Below are 15,983 nucleotides of genomic sequence, written 5' to 3' on the forward strand. Positions count from 1 at the left end.
CCAGATATCTTTAGAAATCTTGTATCAGGCCCTACCCTGAATCGACTTGGATATAAACTAGTATTTGAAGCAGATAGATGTATTATTATTAGAGGTAACACTTTTGTTGGACGTTGTTATTTAACTCACGGATTGTTTAAACTCTCGTTAAGAGAGAAGTTTGTAATGATGGATGATGTTTGTTTTAATGTTGATAATGACAATGGTGTGAATTTGTTTTATTTATGACATTCTAGATTAGGTCATGTTAATTTCAATAAGTTGAATTTCATGTCTAAACTAGAGTTAATTCCACCTTGTGATATTTCTTCTAATAAATGTTCTACTTGTATGTTGAACAAGATCACTAGAACTCCTTTTAAGAGAGTTGAGAGAAGTTCTAATATTTTAGAACTGATCCATAGTGACTTGTGTGATTTTCATAGTACTCCTTCTTTGGGGAACAAAAGATACATGATTATTTTTATAGATGATTTTTCTAGGTTTTGTTATGTGTATCTTTTGCATTCCAAAGATGAAGCTTTGACAAAGTTTGATATTTTGGTGCTTGGATTGTAATACTTTAACTAGTATTGATTATTGTATAATTTGATTGAATTATACACTACATAGGTTTTGTTCCACCAATTTTAAGTAATTCCTATTGTGTAGAATTGATGAAAACCTAACACAAAGAGTAAGCCCATGTTATCACTAACAAGATGACCTACATTTGCGATCTAATCTGCTGTTTAGTGCTCTGTACAAAAGAGTATGGAGTAGTTTACACATGGTCACGAGCCACAACAAGCCAACAATGCAAGTCTTAAATTACGCTCAAAACTACGAAATACTCCATAATCGCTTAAAAAGTGGAAAATATAGTTCAATTTGCGAATTGAAGCGTGTAATTGTGCAATATTACGTGACAGATAATGAGTAAAAATATTTTGCAATTATCAATGTAGATTTACTTTTACTGTCACCCCATGCATGCATTAACCTGCATAACTTTTCCTTCTAAGCAAACCTCACATTTGATTTAGACAACTCAAATTTGCCAACAATAGACATAGAAATTTGGTTCAAATACTTGTCTTACAAGTTACAATCTCAATAAAACTACACCTGACACTCTTTAAAGAAGCCGTTTTTATAAGCACATTTTACATTTCTAATTCTACATGCCAAGTTAGGAAAGAGTCGGGTAGCTCAGATTGACCTATGCAAAGTTCCGACACAAATCAAAGGGTATAAGAAAAACACATAATCAAAAAGGAAGCTAGCATGCCTCCATAATAATTAATGTAATATAATCTCTAGATTCTATCATATATATTCATAATAATAATACATACTCAAACAATAGGAGTACTCCGTGATTCTAACTCAGCTAGCAGTACACTATCATATGATAATGAGCCATATCATATCATCTAAGTGGTTCGGATCCATAATCGAACGAGTTTAATTAAGCACAATAAATTATAAAACTCTCAATAACATAACCATTAACTACGCAGAGATCAGAAGCGACAATATAATATAATTGTCGATGACCATGATTTTGGCCATTACATAAGAGTTGGGGAGACGTCCATGGGAAAAGGGTTCCCTAGGACGTTGTCCATGTAACCGTAGTGAGAATGAGCATGGGAGTGTGCAGCAGCATCCATTACCACAAATTGCATGTCCTCCGATGGCTTCCAATGCCTTTTCCTTTGGTTGATGAACCAATTGTTTATCTGCTTTTGGTCCAATCCTGTTGATTCAGCCAACGCGAGCTTCTGGGACTCCTACGATTCGCAAATGAACCAATACACGACGTTAGATTAAGTCAAGTCAAGACAAAAGAAAACAAGGAATTAGCTAAACAATGGGTTCCTCAATTTTCATATGATTTAGTCGTTACCCGGTTTCCTCTCAATAATCAACCCTAAGTTTCCTGTTATAAGAAAGCGACTATGTAGTATCCTGGCAAGTATACAGAGAAGAAACACGATGACAAATAAATCACAAACACGTTTTATGCTGGCTGTTGAATATGATGTTACGTACCGATCCCTCGATGTGGACTAAAAGGAAGACGATTCCTAGGAGGAATATGTTAGGGTAAACTTAGATAAACATGAACACCTTATTGAGAAGGAAAGGAGTGATAATGTCTATCGCGGAGTCAGAAGGCAGAAGAAAATGTAATAAGAGAAAAACTCGGTACACCAAGACCAAGTAAAATTATTCTCCCTTAAATGTCTTCATAATTCAAAATGTCCTAAGAATTGAACTTGAACCCAATACAACAAATGTGTAAAGCGAGCTGCTTAAACAAATTAGAGAGCTAATCATGCACCAAACCAACGATTATGAAGTTATGTATTGAGTTATACATGGACAAATCCAATGCATACAATTGAAACAAAGCCAATGCTTAGATTTCAGCTAGTTGTACTTTGCTCATATTTTCATAAATCACTTATTAATGTAGGATCAATTATATGTAGCATGTACGAGTAATTTGAACACGAAAAGTGGCAAGTAACGAAGTAGACAAGAATGTAACGTACTGATGGATATGGCCATTTGTAGTGTCTACTCCACCAATCAAGCAATTGTTGCCTGGCCTCCTTTGGAAGCTTTCCCTTCTTCCTCTTCTTCAAGAACTCTTGCCTCAGACTTCCCAAATATCCACTATACTTGCGGAGCAGTTGGCCTTTCAATTCCCTGTCTTCTTCCGAAGGATCAATAAAGTTATTGTTCACGTCAATGTCTTCTTCAGACGATCCATTTCGATCAGGAATCTCCCCATAAGCTGCCATAAAAACATTTTGCATCACGAAAGAAGTTCCAAAAAATGAGAATGCTTTTTTTAACATCTAAACCAAGCACATGTAAATAGGGATGATATATGTACATAATTGGCAATATGTTACCCGAAAAGGCCACACAACAAATAGATATCAAATAAAGCCATGAAATGAAATGCTTCACAAAAATTATATTGATATAACACATGGAGATATCAATTTGAATGTTATGACTAATACAATAAACAAACAGACAAGACATGCAACAAAAAAAATAAAAAAATAAAAAAAACCTCAGTGTGCTACCGAAAGCTATCATTTCAACTCAAATCTACATTTGATAGTTTACAAGATATTTGATCTGACAACATTTATGACATTTGGTCTTCAATTCTTCATCCTAACGTGATTAGGATGTTAGAAACTCGGCACATCATTTTGATATGAGACACTTGTGTGTTTCAATTAAACCAAAATCTATAAAAGCAAAACTTATTCAAAAATGACCAAATTAAAACCTAGCTCTCCTCTCCACATATTCTTAGTAGATTCATCATTTCACCCTAAGTACCAATGTTGGAGATTCAACACCGACCAAATTAAGACATTAGCAATTTAGCACGATTCAATTCAACTCAGCGTGGCCGAGCCTAATTCCTCGACACATACCCTATGACAAATAATGTGACATTGATGTAAACAGCTTCCTATAACCTTTAAAACATGTAGCTATTCTTTATTGCATGTCCCACAAAGTTTAAGAAGTGACATAAATTCAGACCATAAAGTCAAAACTGTAAACCAAAGGGAAGCATGAACAAAGTACCCTTATCTATCAGATAGACTAGAATTGTATGCATTAATAATAAGCTACATATCCAGTGCATTCTATACAATTTTGCTGTCACATAGTACATATTATCGAGAAAACTTTTCCAATAAAAACACAGTATACCTAAGATTCCTAGCAGATGAATCATACAAACATACATTCACTGCAGTTTTACCTTAGTTTTTTTGGACTAGAATATCACTAGTCAACTTATTGTCTTCATTATTTTTCCTAGACACCATTTAACTAACACCATATACTTCCTATCTAAAGAAGTAAAAGGATTATTGATGGTTTGAAGGGGGCGAAAAATGTAGGGCGAAAGGGAGTGATAACGAAAAAAAGGGTTGAAGAAATAAATAAAATTAACATAAAACAACATTATCAGCTTCAATGCATGCCATCTTATGCCTTATGGGCTTGGTTCTTATGAATATAATCGTCTTATGTGTTAACGTACAAAGATAAGCTGCACAGAGAATACGATTGAGAGTGAATGATTGACAGAATTATGATTTATTACTAATTTCATAGGGAGCAAGAGAATAGAACCACGAACAACCTAGTAAATAATTGAGAGGAGACTATTATAAAGCTCAAAGAACTTTCAAACAACAATTTGATAACTTGACTTAGCTGTATTGCTGCATGCAGAAATAGGCATGTACTCAAGTTGCAACATACGAGTCCTTTAATTAGCAAAACTAAGGCAATGTTCTCTTTGCATTGCAATATTGCATAGGTGTTAATCCACGTTATATCGTGAAATTTTAGTTTGCCGTGATCTGAATTTAACTATAATCTAATCTTATCTATTTATTGGACTATATTTTTATCGTAAATGTGTCATAACAGTCTAACACCTAAGAAAAACATAACTAAGTGGGGTCTTGTTATATAGAGCAATTTTCCAAACATCTAACTTCAATAATTTATATGGAGTAGCAAAACAAAATTCTAGACATTTGGCAATAAGCAAACATAAATAATAAGCTAGGTATACCCAGGTTTTATTTGAATGTTGCTAGTATGATCTGAAGTGGTCTAATTCTAATAAGAACAAGTAATAAGTATGTAACAAAGTAAAGATAACACAGCCTAAACATGCATGCTAGTGTTAGTAGTGGAATTAGATAAATTACTAAGCAGGCTAAAACAGATAGCAATCTAATAACTTTTACCGTGATCTGAACATGTATCTGGAGCAATACCAACAATCAAAAAGCCGTAAGTTCACTTAAACCCGTAATGTGTAAAGATGTAAACCATAGCTCCAGCCCTGGGTAGCACTACAATTACAATGCCCACAATGTTTATGCACTAGTTGCCCTAGCAGCTAATGGGATAGAACTTAGAAGATGACTCCAACAGCAAGAATAGCAATACCCGATTAAACCATAGAGACATTACATATACTACTTAGTAATACGGAGTAATTCACAACCAGCAAATGTTAGTTCAAGTAACAAAGTAGTAGAATAAGGTAGACTTCAAAATAACATTGATCCCAACACATCTTAATTCATGTGCCATATTCATCAAAATTTTAGACATCTCTATTTCTTGTAATTTAATCTAAGAGAATATTTTATTGTTGTTAAAACAAAAAACAACTTGTTAAAATAAAAACAACAAAAAATTTGGTTTGTTTAAAGAGAAACACATTGAGAAGATTCTACAAAAACATCCCTTGGGGTTATTCATTACCAGAATGATTTAAAGTTGTAGAATAGATTAAAAATATTCAACAACAATCCAAAACAAAAGCATTAACAATATATAAAAAATATATATATATATATCATAATTAGCCATACATATGGGCCAATAATGTAAAAAAAAAAACCCTATTTCCAACAAGACATAAATAAAATAAACAAAGATTCAATAATTCAAGATCCATAATCATTCTGATGATGAGAAAGAATTTTTCAAAAAATTTGTGAAAGTTCCAAGATCTTATCTTGGAAACATGCACCATGCACAATTAAAAAAAAAAAACATAAAAATAATTGAAATCAAATCAATGCAAAAGATATACAAAATCATCAAACTCAAACAATAATCAACCAAATTCAAAACCACTTGTTCAAAAATTAAAAATAATCTAGAGAGAGAAAATTGTAGAGATTTAGAGAGAGAAAGAGACATCACCAGAAGAGGGAGAGTCTGAAGGAGAGGAAAGAGTTAGGGCTTTAAATTGACATTCAATCCTTGATAAAAAAAGCATAGCTTCTTTAAAAGGTTTGGTTAATTCTTGCTCATATTTTGTGAGCATCTCACAATAAGCTTCCATAAATTGATCCAAAGCTGGATCTTCTCCTATATATCCTCCTCCGCCTCCGCTTCTTCCTCCTCCTTGATTCATTACCATTGCCTCTGCCTCCTCTAGCCTTGCCACCACTTCCGGTGGCGCTCCGACCTACAATTCCCAAAAAAAAACAAAAAAAATAAAAAAATACACCCCATATTAAAGATCAAAGCTTTCACTTACTTTGAATTTTTTTTTTTTTTCTAAATTTGAGAGGACTTTTTTTTTATTTCTTAAAGTTCACGTATAAATTACATGCACCTCAATAACATTTGTATCTTGCAAAGCTTTAAACTTTCTCAAAGATCAGAGGGTTTGAGGGTTAACTTAGAAAATTATGTGAATAATCTTGAACAATACTTGTTCAAATTTTGTTTTGTTTTGCTCTTCCCCTTAGAGGTTTTATGATTAAAACTCCCTCAATTTAAAGCAAATTTTAAACACCAAACAAAGATCAAAACTTTCTCCAAGCCTTTTTTTGTTTTTCTGTTTTTCACAAGAGAATTTTGAGTGTTTCATTAAAATTGTAAAGTATTCAAAACATTTCAAAAATTAGGTTATTTGGTGATTAAACTTCCCTAGCTTAGCTAAATCTTCAAAAACCCTTCAAAGATCAAAACTTTCTCCAAATGATTATCTTAACCCTTTATATATAATTGAAATTACTATTTTTATTAAAAAATAAAAATCCAAAATGGGTTTTAAAACTCTTTTGTTTTTTCTTCAAAATTGGGTGTGTATTTTAATCCTTTAAATAATTTCATTCCAAAAATCATTTCAACTCAAAATTTGTCAAAATGACAAAGTAATATTCAAAGAGGAGAGAGAAAGAGAAGTTTATTTTACCTTTTGACAGCTAACAAAGGCAGATAAGAGACGAGGATAATGAGGATGAGACATAATCTTAGCCTTAATATTCCCACCTGAACTACTACTTCCATCACTACCATTGTTGTTACTTCCATTATTATTATTATTATTATGAATATTCTGATTTTGATGATGATGGTTACTCTCCATCACATGATGATGATGATGATGTTGATGATCATCAACATCGTAACTTCCAACAACACCATTAGAAGAAGAACAACAACAAACTTTGTTGCTATTGTTATGATGTTGATGATGATGATGATGAGAAAGAGATGGTTGCATCATAATCATAGGATACAACCCATTACTATTATTCTCCATTCCCTCCATTCTTTTTTGTTTTTTTCTCTCTCCTCTAAAATAAAAATGTATTCTTTCTCACTAAAAATGTGATCTTTAAATAAAAATTGGATCTTTATAATAAAAATTTGATCTTTAATTTATAAGAAGAATTAAAGTAGTGGGTTTTTTTGTTTGATAGTGGGAGTAATAAAGGAGTAAGAATAAGATTTGGGGTAAAAATAAAAAATAAAAGAAGAAAAGGGCAGAGAGAGCTCCCGGAATTTAAGCTTACACAAAAAAGAAACAGGCTTTTTACAGCAAAATCCTATGAAAATAACCCACTGGTTTATTAAGTGATAGTTGTCGTCATCTTTTTCTTTTCTCTTTCTTTCTTTCTTTCTTTCTTCTGAACTTCTTCAGAAACTTTTACTAAACTAAGCAGAAGAGGGGTGATGAAATAATTATGTTTAGCTCTACTCACTTCTTCGAGTATGATGATATATGCGGTTCTTAGGGTGAAGATGGCCGATTTTAAATAAAATGGCGAAAGTAATTACGGAGTACTGTTGTAGGGAGGAATTTTTGTTTGGGTTAGGGAGCAGAGTGCACGCGATGAATGCAGAGGAAGAAAGAGAGAGAGAGGGAGAGAATAGTGTGAAAAATTGGGTTCCCAATGAATAAAAACTCTTGCTAGTTCTCCTTTTCTTTTGTGTTGCAGCAGCAGTGGCACTCAGGATTTCACTGCCATTTTACTGCTCTGCCTAGCTTACACTTTTAAAATCTTTTAATTTAATTATTGCTAAATAAGATTATTTGGAGCACTAAGGAAGTATGAGTAGTACTACGTTAAGTGGTCGTTTGATTAGACGTAAGAATTTTTTTTTCCTTTGTTATTGACATATGCTAGCTTTAATCAATGGGATTATAAAGTAGAGTTTGGTAATAAATTATTGAATTATATTTACTCTTATTATATATGTGGTTAAGGCTTTGATTGATTGATTGATTTGCTCTTACATACCAACAACAAATCATGTAAAAATTGAAAATTTGTGTCTTCAAATGACTGAGGATACTTGAAGAAACCTTTATTTCCCTTTGAATGTATTACCGGAAAACTTGATTATATTGCATCAATTATACTATGACCTAAATGAACGATCACTCAAGCATAGCTCAAGTTGAACGGACTTAACCTAATCCCAAAGTGAACAACCTGTGGACACACTTTTCTTTAAGAACTCTGTAATTATTTATGTTCAATCAAACAACATTATGTACCTTCTTAACAATGAATCATCTGGATAATTATAGTTTATCCAATCCCCTTTTATGTTTACTGGTTATTTACCATGGTAACCCCACCATAATCTTGTCCGCTACGTCATTCTTATCAACCAAACTCCATACAAAACAATGTTATATATGGATCAACTTATTATGAAGTTATATTATGCGACCTTATATTACCAAAACTTACTTTCTTTTATATATTTATTAAGTGTGTCAAAATAAGACCGAACAAGTTGAAATAAACCCTAATATGATCGACATTTTTCATCTTTAGAGAACCCCTAGTTCCCTTTGTGTCAACCAATTGTTTGATCATTAATACCAAGGGTGTTAAATTTTCAAATTAATTATACTAATACGTGTATTTGATAAGTACTTTCTCTATTTTATTTTAAATGCAACACATCTTTTTAGCACGTTTTTTTTACCATAAAATTAGAATAGGTACTACTTTATCAAAATAATTTCAGCACCAAATTATAGATGGGTTAAAATTACATGTACAAAATATATCGATTAATTTGTTCGTTTACGTTACTTAATCTCTTCCTCAAAGTGCGTATTGTGAAGATGTGTTGTATTTAAAAGAAAACATATAGGAAGTATTACCTTCGTTTCATATAATTTGCAACAATTTGACATAAAGTGTTAGGGGTGAGCAAGACCGGGTACCCGGTCATATTTGTAATACCCGGATCCGGAACCGGTTATAACCGGGTCCCAAGAATTGGAACTGGTCCCGGAACCGGTTAATACCGGATCCAAATTTTTTGGAACTGGTCCCGGACCCGGTAGGAACCGGTTCCATAACCGGGTACCCGGTATTATTCAACGTAGTAAAATACTGTTTTTTTCTTTATAATTGTTATATAATATATTATTATATATAATGGAATTTTGCAGGCTAGTTATATTAACATAATAATATCCCTAAATTAGTTTTGGAGGCTAGCAAAATACAAATATTTCAAAATACAAATATTACAAACTAATAAGCCAAAAAGTACCAATTCAACAACCTAAAATATCAGTACAACAAACTTCAACAATGCTGCAAAGTCCAAACATCCAAACATAACCAAAACAACTACTTAAATAAAAGTTCAGAAAAAAAAAGGGAAGAAAAGGAAGGGCAGCAACAGGCAGCAGCTGAGCACACCATCAGCAGGCAGCAGCTGAGCACACCATCAGCCAGCAACAAGACCAGCAGCAAGTCAGCAACCATCTAAGCAACGGAGAAAGACAGCATACAGCAGACAACAAAGCAAAGAGGCAGCAGCCAACAAGGAAGCACAAATTCCCTATAAACAAAAGCCAAAATGTCCTTAGAATATTTGTCATTTGATATCTTTTCATACAATATAATTAAGAATACAATTATACAAACCTTTGTCACATCAATTATTTCCAACAAATTCATTAACTTGTGTGATGCCAGTGTCACTACCATCCAATTCTAAAAAAAACAGTAAACAATATAAGTAATAAACTTAGAGAAATAAAATAGATAAATATACAAAATAATAGAAGTATTAGTGTATTACCTTCTTCATATTTTTGAACATCCTCAAGGAAGCGCTCAATATCAATGCATACATTTGACGCCCTTAACCAATCTTGAGTACAAACTAAAGCTTCCACCATATTTGGCCCCAAACTACTACGAAATTGATCAAGTATGCGACCCGATGTACTAAATGCGGATTCACTAGAAACCGTAGAAATTGGTATAGCCAAAATGTCCTTAGCCAATGTTGAGTTTTTGCTTTTTGTCTACATTTGGAGGGTATTTTGAACATGCACCAAGGTGTTTCTTTAATGAAGAAGTTCCATTATTAGTATTACCTGTTAGCATTTTCTCACAATATTTGCATTTGACTTGAACAATTTTTTTGGTTACTGGATCTCTAAAATCCCAAAAATGGTTCCAGTATTCAGACTTCCTCTTGTCACCAACCTTGGTTGATTTGGTTGTTGCATTCTCGTTTCCAACCTCACTTTCATCATCCATAGGGACTGACGAATTGTCGGTATTGCTCATAGTTCTGAAATAGGAACAAATTAAACTTTAATAAGACATAAACATTACACAAAGTGAGAGTGATTATATGCATTACACAAATACATACAACAGTCAGAACTGATATTGTCTCACTCACATAAACACAAAGAAAGAAAGGAGAGACAATATGCACAGATCCTAGTACATCATCTTCATGAAGAATACAAAAAGGAATTGGAACTTAATAAAGAAAAAATGGTAATTAATCTTATGAAAAGAAGGTTCCTTTAGTTGTTGAAACACTTTCTCCTCTATAAAAACCTTTTAAACAAGCAGAATTCTACATAGAAATCCAACTGTAGTTCCTGCACATGCATCACCATCTACATCTTTCTCCACAACTACAAATTTCAGAAAAGACCAGCTCAATAAAACAAGAAATAGCTTAAACCCATAAACTAAATCAATTCATGAAACTTGACACCAACACAACAGCAATGCAAAGAAGCAGAACAACATCAATACATTAAACCTTGAGACTAAACAGATCAAGACACTTGACACAATGACAACATCACAACATATCAAAGTAAAACCTAGAAACTGAAAGATCAGTAATTCAATAGATTACGCAATAAAAATGCCTAAAAAATAGCAAAATAAACAGAATAAAAACCATTAAACTTGCGAAATCTGAGAATAAACGATTAAACCCATTAAAGTATTAAACCCCACGATTCTTCTTCGATAATATGATTTTTATAAAAAAAAAACATAAGTTAAAACGAAAGGGAAGAAGCACAATCAACACAATCGAGTTTATATTCACCCAAAATACTAGAGAATTCAAGGGAAGGAACAAATCTGAATGTTTAACTAATTTGTACTTGTAATTTGTAATTTTATCATGATTCAAACTCATCTTTAATAGTAATTTTCATAATTAACACTATTCATGATTAAAACCCTAAAAATTAGCTTTCGTTTTTCAGATCTAAACCGAATAAATACATAATCGCAAATTCGCAATTGATAATTTGATATGCAAAGTTTAAAAATTACCTTTGGAGGAATTAAGAAGTGAACGCTCGACGGTGAACGGTGGTCGACAGTCAAGAGGAGAGCGAGAGTGTGAGAGTGGTGAGTACCACTGTAGCAGAGAAGCAGAGTAGGGTGAGAAAGTGAGAACTGAGAAGTGAGTGTCTGAAGTCAAGAGGATAGAATAGGGTTTTTTTTTTTTTTTGCTTTATATACTTAGGGTAAAATCTGGAATATTGGGCTAGGTTGGGCCATAATTGTTGGGTTTTTTAAAAAAACAAAAAAAAATTTTATAACTAAATCAGTACCGGTTCCGGGTACCCGGATTGTCTGGATCCGGGACCGGGTACCCGGAACTGGAATTGGTTTAAACCGGGTACCCAGTGGGTACCGGGTCCGAAATTTTAGGACCCGGTCCCGGAACCGGTTACAACCGGGTCCGACATTTTGGACCCGGTCCCGGAACCGGTGGGACCAGTTCCGGGTCCGGACCCGGCGGATCCTAACCGGTTCCGGGTCCGGTACCGGGTACCCTGGGTCTTTGCTCACCCCTATAAAGTGTGAGTAAAAAATGTCTAATCGTTACAAATAATATGAAATAGAGGTAGTATTATAGCCTTACAGGTTAATTATTGTACAATTGTTACTACTCCTATCAACATATATTCCTGTCATGAGAAAGAGAGAGATTTGATGATGATGAGTGATCAAATCGAGAGGGGAAGGTAATAGAGAATAGGGGGAGTCTATAACCCTATTTGCGAGCTATAACTGTACAAGTTTTTTGGGTGGTATGGAATCAAACTTTCTGCCCGCCTATTTCATTGCCAAACCACAATTTATCTTTACTAATTACTATTGCCCATTTGTCCACGCATTCCCACTCGTTTTCCCTTCAATTTTTGTGCTAAATTTTGCAAATGGCTAAAGCAACTATGCTAAAAGCGGCCGTGAACTTAACCATAAGCTTATAACTACTACTCGTACTTTCTCAGTTTCATAAATATTACGGAGTACTTTACTTCATACTCCGTATTTGATTTTATATGGGACAATCTTAGTAGGAAAAATCAATACTAATAGTTGGTTCATCAAAGGTTGCAAGTATTAGTGTGATATGTCGATGATCTATAACATTTGTTGCTTAGAGTACTATGAGTAGAAAAACTACTATTAGAGGGAACTAGAGAGTGCTGGTAGTTTTTTAGTGACAACTTACTAACCTTCGGAGAGTATCCCACCATCGGAACCTCATACACTCATTTTTAAATCATCAAATTGTTAGATTTTAGAGTCTATTCATTCATACATTTTGGATTATCATCTTATATAGCCATTTTGAGATTGGAAGTCTAAAGCATAACAAAAAAAATCTAGGGCTTTTGTTAATTTGATTTGTTGGGTCTTTATTAATGATTGATTAATGACTAAAGGTCTGTAATGAGGACTATAGACAAGAGAGCTTTTGACCTAAATTTTACTAATTTTGACATAAGTTGACCCTTAGGTACCATATAGTCATTTAAAATTAGTTTATAAAGAAGTCAATAACTTTTTAACACTTCAAACCTTTTTTAAGAGGGACAATTATAATTTGTAGAATAAGATTATTTGATAATACACTTGATGATGAATGCATCTCTCTCACAACGTCACACACACGTGCAAATTGAATTATGATCTTATTTATAATTGAATATGGAGTAGCTTCAAAATTAAATTTCAATTGCATTTATACAAGTTCTTATAGGTTCATTTCTTAAACCTTGTTAACATCAAGCTTTCTTTTCATAATTCTAAGAAATAGGTCTTTATTTTTACCTCTTCAAAAATAGTTTTAGCATAATACTCTTTTTGTTGTTTCGTTTTAATAGTTTTAGCATAGCTCTCTTTTTCTTTCACAACGTCATGCACGCGCGCAAATTGAATTATGATCTTATTTTTATAATTGAATATGAAGTAGCTACAAAATTAAGTTTCAATTAATCTATACAAGTTCCTATAGATTTTCAAAAATAGTTTTAACACAATACTCCCATTGTCTCATTTTAATTGTTCACTTTAATTTAAAAACGATCACATTATCTGTTAGATGAGATAAGTAAATTAAACTTAAGTGGAGTAGCATTCTCACATCTCCAATAACCAATTGACACCATAAGTTAGTTTAAGTAGTTGATCTAAATATTCCACCAGATAATAAATTATTCAAATAAGTATAATGGAAGAGTTTCATAAGTCTCACCAATCCTATCTAATCGTAATTATTTTAGCATTTGCAAAAGTGGGTTTCAGCTAATAAAAAAGGGGAAATTTTAACAAAAAAATCAATAAAAAATAAAATAAAAAGGCTGAAAAAGTTAGTGGGACACTTCGAATGTCTCTTCTTTAATTTATCTCTCTAGGTTTATGAGGCTATGTTTGTAGCCTATTTATGGAGTACTACAATTTTTCTCGTCCAAGGTGGGTAACGTCTAACTTTTTAGTACACTAGCAAAATATATTCCAAAAAAATATTGCTCTTCCAATTTTAATATTTGATCCGTGACTAACTATGTCGCCTTTGTATTTGTCTCCTTTCGTGTTCATAAATTCAATTACTTTCTCCGTTAACTATTATGTGTAACAATGGGGTATTATTTGTGAGACACATAAAATATTCCTTTGTCGCACATAGTGATTAACGGACGTAATATTATTATTATTATTAAGAGTTTAATTGATTTGTCAATGTTTTTTATTAATCAAAGTTTAGACAATGATAGTTGATAGGGATTAAATTACCTTTTATAGATTAATAATCAATTAATCTAATAGTTATGTCTAGAGAGAGGGAAAATGTTGTTACATTTTATTGAAGTTTGTTTAATTGGCTAGTTAATAAGGTGGTTTTTAGTTGCGTTTAATCATGCTTTCTATTTGAAAATTAGAAAGATTGAATGAGGGAATGGTGATCTTCCAAACAAAAGGAGTGGCTTGATTCGATTAATCGAGCAAGTTCAATGTATAACACTCTAACCCATGATATCCGCTTTGTCAAGTTTGAATCCTATATCGTTGAAGCAAATATCAAGTGTTTCTATATAAAGATGATCCTTTGAGGAGATGAAATGCAATCTAAAGCCTACCTTTTTGGTATAGTGCTTAGTCAAAATTTTCAACACCTAATTTGGTATAATCTAAACTTTTTTATGATTTTGGTTAGAAACGACAATACTCATATATAATATGATAAGTATCGGATATTTATCTTCTAGATTTGTCTAGTTTAAGTATATTGATATAATTGAACTACTAGTAATGTAATTTGATTCAAACAAAACTTAGCAATTAGTTAAATTCATTCAATACGGGTATAATTTTGACGAAAGTGATCGGAAAAAAGGAGAGTGATTAATTATAATGATCATTGATCAATCAAAATTGGTTTATGTTGCACAATTTTACAAATGTATTGGTTTCATTTAAGTGAAATCCACATTAAAGAGTTTTCAATGAAATAAATGAAAGATGATGGTTGGCAACAGACAGTGTACGTGTATGAAAATAGTAGGACAGGCAAGAGAAGGATGTGTCTAATCTTAGTCTGCATAATTTTCTAATCTACAAGTCTATTTCAATGTCTTTCACAAATATATTGTTTTAAATTTTATTTGAAATAGACTACGTTCAGTTTTCAGTATAATTTGATATATTCAATTTGTCATCTTCCAACAACTCCCCCCCCCCCCCCCCCCCCCCCATATTTCTAGCTTCGTCTAATCTAAGTACTGAAGTAGTACAATTTATATATATATATATATATATATATATATATATATATATATATATATATATATATATATATATATATATATATATATATATATATATATATATATATATATATATATATTTTAAAGTGCAATTTATATGCCTATAAATTATTTAGAGTCTCCTGCATGCCTGGATTATTGTAATTATTTTGTTTTCATTTTCCGTTACCATGCATGATATTGATATATGTGGTGCTATATCAATCGTATCCTATGATCCACGGGAAGAGTTTGAAACTTGGAATCAAGTTCGGATACGAATTTAAGGTCCGTTTTGTTCTACTTTGTGAGTTAGTTTAAATATGGTTAGATCAATTATATAGTAACACTCTCTCTTTTTTTAAGTACTTGCTTAATTTCTCCATGTGCGGAGTTGTAAGAAAGTTGGAAAAAGTAATAAAATATGAAGGTAATAGAGTTGGTGGAAGAGAAAATATGAAATTAATAAAATATGATTTATGTTGGGTCCATTAGTTGAGAGAAATGAATTAAATATTGTAAAAACTTTCCAAATAAGGAAATGAAGCAAGTATTTTAAAACGGTTGAAAATGAAAAGTGAAGCAAGTATTTTAAAACGGAGGGAATAGATAAAATAATAAGATGATAGGAACAACTTTGATTAATTATTTTCAAAGTAAAATTTAATTAGGTTTCTACGAGTATTTGTTATATATTGCATGTGAAAAAACTTACAAAGTAATACTTTAAAGATACTTATTGGAACTAATCCAATAATAAAATTAAAAAAAA

The 15,983-nt window shown here is 32.1% G+C and overlaps 1 protein-coding gene and 1 long non-coding RNA gene across 2 annotated transcripts; both read right to left on the reverse strand.

Annotated features, from left to right (window-relative positions):
• Positions 1 to 1,246: 1,246 nt before the first annotated feature.
• Positions 1,247 to 7,970, reverse strand: LOC110687410 (homeobox protein knotted-1-like LET6). Its single transcript, XM_021864059.1, has 4 exons — positions 6,773 to 7,970; positions 5,770 to 6,037; positions 2,544 to 2,788; positions 1,247 to 1,775 (listed from the first exon to the last, which is right to left on the reverse strand). The coding sequence occupies exons 1-4, from the start codon at positions 7,130 to 7,132 to the stop codon at positions 1,554 to 1,556; spliced, it is 1,095 nt and encodes a 364-aa protein (XP_021719751.1). The 5' UTR covers positions 7,133 to 7,970; the 3' UTR covers positions 1,247 to 1,553.
• Positions 7,971 to 9,290: 1,320 nt separating this feature from the next.
• Positions 9,291 to 11,963, reverse strand: LOC110687411. Its single transcript, XR_002504436.1, has 2 exons — positions 9,922 to 11,963; positions 9,291 to 9,833 (listed from the first exon to the last, which is right to left on the reverse strand). It is a non-coding gene; the product is annotated as an uncharacterized LOC110687411 (long non-coding RNA).
• Positions 11,964 to 15,983: the final 4,020 nt, after the last annotated feature.

The sequence above is a fragment of the Chenopodium quinoa genome, unplaced genomic scaffold, assembly GCF_001683475.1.
Source record: "Chenopodium quinoa cultivar QQ74 unplaced genomic scaffold, ASM168347v1, whole genome shotgun sequence".
Classification (NCBI taxonomy): Eukaryota; Viridiplantae; Streptophyta; class Magnoliopsida; order Caryophyllales; family Amaranthaceae; genus Chenopodium; species Chenopodium quinoa.

Bases quoted from the DNA above. Each gene is read 5' to 3' on its own strand.
- LOC110687410 (XM_021864059.1), bottom strand. From the start codon at position 7,132: ATGGAGGGAATGGAGAATAATAGTAATGGGTTGTATCCTATGATTATG. The intron at 6,038-6,772 runs GTAAAATAAACT...TGGGAATTGTAG, and splicing joins CCTTTGTTAGCTGTCAAAAG to GTCGGAGCGCCACCGGAAGT. The intron at 2,789-5,769 runs GTGATGTCTCTT...TTTTTATGGCAG, and splicing joins TTCAGACTCTCCCTCTTCTG to CTTATGGGGAGATTCCTGAT.